We start from the raw sequence: 5,253 nt of genomic DNA on the forward strand, positions 1-5,253 counted from the left end.
GCCTCCCGCCGTTGGCTCGGTGGCGGCTGACCACCGGCTGGAACTCTTGGAACCACTCGCACCTTGTCAATGGAACCCGTTCTATCTTCTCTTCCAGTTGGTCGAATTTGTTGAGTATCAAGAGGAAGTCCATGTGCTCGAAGACCGGATGTGTGATTACGCTCTCGAAGAGTTTCCTGCTTTGTATCATCTTGTTTGATCCGTCTTCCGAGAATTGGTCATAGTCGCTCAGTGCAACGACAAACACAACCATCCCCACGTCCTCGAACATCTCTATCCACTTGCAGTTTTCTCCGAGGCCCCTCGAGGGTACTCTGATGAGCTGGTACCTGAAAAACCCGAAAACCCATTTATCAGACAGTGAGCACCCGAGAAAATCGAAAAAGCCATCGCCTTTCGAGGACTTTGCTGAACTGTGTAAACACGAGAAGTCACACTCACCTGAGCAGAGCATCATGTTGATCAGAAGGGTCGAGGTTCTCCTCGGATACCGACTGGGGAAACGAGAAATCGACACAAGCTAGACCACTGGATGAGGTAACTCCTTCAGCGTAAAGAATATCCAAATCCGAAGGCTCATAGTCCATTTTCAATATGTCAATAGCCTGAAAAGCAGCAAAATAGTTTCTTAAAAGATTATCATCATATACAGTAGCAAACGGAGCGGAGTTATGCAGTTTCTTACACGTTCCAAAAAGTAGCTCGCAACACTGGGGAGGAGTCCTAGCTCACTTCTTCGCTTGTAAGTTGATTGGACTGCAGTATCCCGCCATAGCTCCTCAATCACTGGGGCGTACTCACGAGTAGCTGCTGGGAAAATGGCCTCAAGTTTTCCAGAAACCATAGTCTTCAATAGCCAGTCAGAGAATGCTTTAAGCCTTGGACCAATCGAATACAAAGTCTTGATATTGCTTTTAGCATCATCACCTGTTACAGACACAAAACATGTACTTACATAGTACATACAATATCTTAAACGAGGTTAAGGCATAAATGGTCAATGCTTGGTGACCTTAAAACATGCAAACAGTATTGATCAGAAAAGAAGGTTGCCAAAATCTCTACAACACCTTCATCTGCGGGACCATTTCCATGGGCAGACTGCTCTACCCTCATGTCAATAAGAGCCTCATCTTCGAACCGCTCCCGACCCTCAAGAAGCACACCGAGATAACCATACACATTGGTCTGGATAGTCACCTTTATATTTTCACGCTCGTCCTCTGAGAATGGTATGTCCTTGTAAAGGATCTTTGCCTGAAACAAACAGTGCAATGCTAAACTGTTTTGGGACCAATCTATGGTGTATCAGATACATCCCTAACAAAGAGATTGGTAAATTTTCCAAGAGATATCCATCGCCAACCTAAAAAATATTCAAAAAGAAGCTCATACCTGCTTGAATATTGTGCTTGTTCCAGATCCTTTATATCCAACCAAAAGAATCTTTTGCAATGTCCTGTGCTCGAGATAGTCAGGAATGCTTCTGCTATTCATGCTGTAGAGTTGTTCACCAGAAGGGTTCGTTGCAGATTTAGAAGGTACTGGAAGTGACAAGACGGCACACAGTAGCTTGGTCCCAGCCTGGAAAGCAGCTCACCATGTAAAGGACATTTCAAGAAAGAAGAAAATAGCGAAAACAACAAGAACAAGAACACGATAGAACAACAAACCTTGCCCCATATATATCCCTTTGTATTCTTCTGCCCTTCTTCTTGATATGATCCATCCTCATTCACCCAGAAGTGGGGGTTACCTGCACATTGAACTCCTGCCAACTGCAAAACAAAGAGACAGGAACTTGATCTGCACATGATGCAAGAAGACATCAACCACTTGTCCCCAACCAAGAAAAGTAGTTTCACAGAATTAAACCTGCAGCATACGGAGCTCAACTTTTGTAATCTCACGACCATTAATGAAAACTTGTGTGTTTCCGTTGCTAGCATCTGGACTAATAGGACCTCCAACATTCAGATGGGGACTAATTATCTGAGAAGGCTTTTCTCCTTCCTGCAAAATCTCGGTAAAATGAAACAGAATCAATTTACTGGACAATGAATAACATACCAAAAAACTGAGAATACACATCTAAAGGACAGGATCTTCACCTTTCCCCAAAGACCGGAAACTTTATCATACCAATAACTCCCTGGTTTTAGCTTTTTGGGAGGATTGGGGCAAGTCTGCAGTGCAACCAGTTCTTCATGATGGAGAGGTTGTCCATTCACATAAACATACTCGGCCGGTAGTTGATTTGCTTCACAAAACTTCTCGGCTTTCATTATCTGCTTGACCTCCAAATCATTCAGCAACCTCTTAAGCATCCTTGAACATTTCCCCAAACTTCCACGTTTCGGTTCATCAATTGGACAACCAATGCAAGTAACACATTTCCTCCCTTCGGGCATTGAACCCATCGCACGAAGCACACAGTTGCTACAATACTTGGCATCACAAACAAGACACACCTCCTTCTCTGTAAACCGGCTTCCCTTGAAACACCTATAACAAGATCCCTTTTTTCCCTTTGTCTGTGGCTGCTTCTTAACTGGCATTGCTCGTGTCTGCTCCTGAATAGAATCCTCAACCACGAAGGCATCATCAGAGGCGATATCACGGAAAGTAACAACCGGTTGCCTCCTACCATCGCCATTTGCTTCATTAAGGCAATCCCCTGTCTTCATAGATGAAACCCGCGAAGACGGATAATCCATACTCAAGACAGATTCATTAGACTCCCAATCAGGCAATGGGTTCGAATCATTCAAATCTAAGCTCTCTTCCCTTCCATGCGGCAACCTCAACCTCACCGAACTATTTCTAGACTTATCAAAACTATCGGAGAACTCAAGAGTGTTCGACTGCTCATGATTAATCGAACAAGATCCCAGTTGCCTAGAACGATTCACCAATTCAGACAACTCGCCGGAGCCATAATTGGAGCAACTCAACTCACCAGACAATCCGCAGTTCGCGCCTTCCTCGGTCCTCTCCTCGAAAGCAATGACCGAAGTCGGCGACACGGTGGACTCGGAGACCAGTTCCATGTCGTTAGATCCGCAGTTGCCGATCACAGATGTCGGAGAAACCGAAGAAGGGATCCTCTCTCTGGGGAACTTCTTGCTCAGAGGATCCCCAGACACAATCGGCTGAACAACCGGAAAGGACAAGTTGTCGGCGAGACAGACAGGAGAGACCACAGCGGCTACTGGGATTCTCTCGACATTGATCGGAACAGCACGAGGGAGATCGTACGGCAATGGCGGACCGTCGTACTCCACAGCAAAAGAACACTGGACGACTCCATGATCATCCATAACCAAATCCGGCTTCTTATCCGATGGCATTTCAACTGTTCAGGTAAAAACCCTAGCTTGCTTCAGAACTAGGGGAACACAGCCGTACGATTCATAAAGAAGGAGAAACGGAGTGAGGATGGAGCTCGAAATTAACAATAAAACCCAAAATTCCCCAAGAAGGAGAGTGGGAGAACGAGAGAGACTAGGGTTTCTCGAGCTCAAATCGGAAGAAGAGGACGAGTGGGAAAGGGGACGATGAGCGAGAGGAATCGGATGGTAAGAAAGAGACGGAAAAAGGATGAAGAACCACTAGCTGGAATCTCATTTTATTTATTTTTTCTCACTTTTTTTTTATTTACTTTGCTTTTGCTTTTGGGATTATTACATCCGGGAAAGAAAAAAAAAGGTGGGACCCACGACCGCGAGTGGGACAAAAGCCCTTTGTCCCATACGGCGTCGTAACGAGATCGGAATTTGAGCTGTCTCTTCATGTGGGTCCCACACCTTTTTACAACATGCGCAAAAGATGAGCAAAATAACAATCCATTAGAGATAAGTGTGTGATTAGAAAGAAAGAACAATAAAGTTGAAAAGTATAGTCATTCATTCCCATTACAAAATTTCAAATTCGTTACACGCACACTGTAACTTGACAAAAAGAAGGCAACTTTTAAGATTATAACACACAGAGATGTAAATTAATCCAAACAAACCCACATATATATACATATATGTGTGTGTATATTATATATATATATATATATATATGCCTTCCTGAAACAGATCAAAACTGAGTATGCCTTTCTCAAACCGATTTTAAACAAATATCATTCTGTTTTGATTCGAGCTGTTTAAAATCGATGACGAACTATCAACTTCGCATTTCACGGGATTTCGTTAGCTGATTCGCTGGGTTCTCTGTTGGACAAAGGCCCATACTCGGCCCATTGGATACTCAAAGGCCCATACTCGGCCCATTGGATACTCAACTCAGATTTAATTAATTATTCGATTCTCTTCTTCAAAGCTGGAATAGCTCAGTTGGTTAGAGCGTGTGGCTGTTAACCACAAGGTCGGAGGTTCAACCCCTCCTTCTAGCGTTTTCTATTATTTTATTTCCTTTTCCCCAGATGAAAATATAATATTTTTAAGAAAATCCAATAACATTTCTAAAACAAACACATCGATTTCTTTAGGAAAAATGACATTTTCCTACACCAACTTTGCGGTTAGAGCGTGTGGCTGTTAACCACAAGGTCGGAGGTTCAACCCCTCCTTCTAGCGTTTTCTATTATTTTATTTCCTTTTCCCCAGATGAAAATATAATATTTTTAAGAAAATCCAATAACATTTCTAAAACAAACACATCGATTTCTTTAGGAAAAATGACATTTTCCTACACCAACTTTGCAAAATGTGATCTTTTCCTACACGAATTTTTAATTTGACAAAAAACTACACCAAATTATCAAATGTGTCAAATTGATACACGAACTACCCAATTTAACTGCAATTTCCTACACAATCCGAAAACGGTGTTAAGTGTCCGTTAACCGCTGACGTGGCACGCCACGTGGCGACTGACGTGGCACGCCACATAGATTTTTTGCCACATCAGCATGCCACGTCATATTTTTAAAAAAAAATTCCGAAAAAATAAAAAAATCGATTTTTTTTAAAATTTAAAATAAAATAAATAAACAGAAAAAAAAATATACATATATATTCATATCTATATACAAATATAAAAAAATCACACATATATATATATATATATATATATATATATTCATAGGCACATACAAATACAAATATAAACATAAATACTTCTATTATATATATTTCTATATATATCAAATAAAAATATACATATATATACATGCATTTATACAAATATATATGCATATACATATATACAAGTATATTTATATATATACACATACATATATAA

The 5,253-nt window shown here is 41.2% G+C and overlaps 1 protein-coding gene and 1 non-coding gene across 3 annotated transcripts in view; one reads left to right on the plus strand and one right to left on the minus strand.

Moving 5' to 3' along the window:
• LOC104807578 (extra-large guanine nucleotide-binding protein 1) overlaps positions 1-3,605 on the minus strand; it is a 4,168-nt gene extending 563 nt beyond the window's left edge. The window contains exons 1-8 of one of the 2 annotated variants that reach the window (XM_019201842.1): positions 2,112-3,605; positions 1,876-2,013; positions 1,674-1,778; positions 1,396-1,584; positions 1,071-1,257; positions 686-927; positions 442-605; positions 6-329 (exon numbers count right to left, since the gene is read on the minus strand). In XM_019201842.1, the coding sequence (XP_019057387.1) occupies positions 6-329; positions 442-605; positions 686-927; positions 1,071-1,257; positions 1,396-1,584; positions 1,674-1,778; positions 1,876-2,013; positions 2,112-3,350 (2,588 nt within the window). In that variant the 5' untranslated portion in view covers positions 3,351-3,605. Of the gene's footprint in view, positions 1-2; positions 330-441; positions 606-685; positions 928-1,070; positions 1,258-1,395; positions 1,585-1,673; positions 1,779-1,875; positions 2,014-2,111 lie in introns of both variants that reach the window. The other variant, XM_010532931.2, reaches the window with a different exon arrangement.
• A 723-nt stretch (positions 3,606-4,328) lies between these two features.
• On the plus strand, positions 4,329-4,402 carry TRNAN-GUU. Its single transcript has one exon. It is a non-coding gene; the product is annotated as a tRNA-Asn (tRNA).
• The last annotated feature ends 851 nt before the right edge of the window (positions 4,403-5,253 follow it).

Source organism: Tarenaya hassleriana, unplaced genomic scaffold (genome assembly GCF_000463585.1).
Source record: "Tarenaya hassleriana unplaced genomic scaffold, ASM46358v1 Cleome13, whole genome shotgun sequence".
Lineage (NCBI taxonomy): Eukaryota > Viridiplantae > Streptophyta > Magnoliopsida > Brassicales > Cleomaceae > Tarenaya > Tarenaya hassleriana.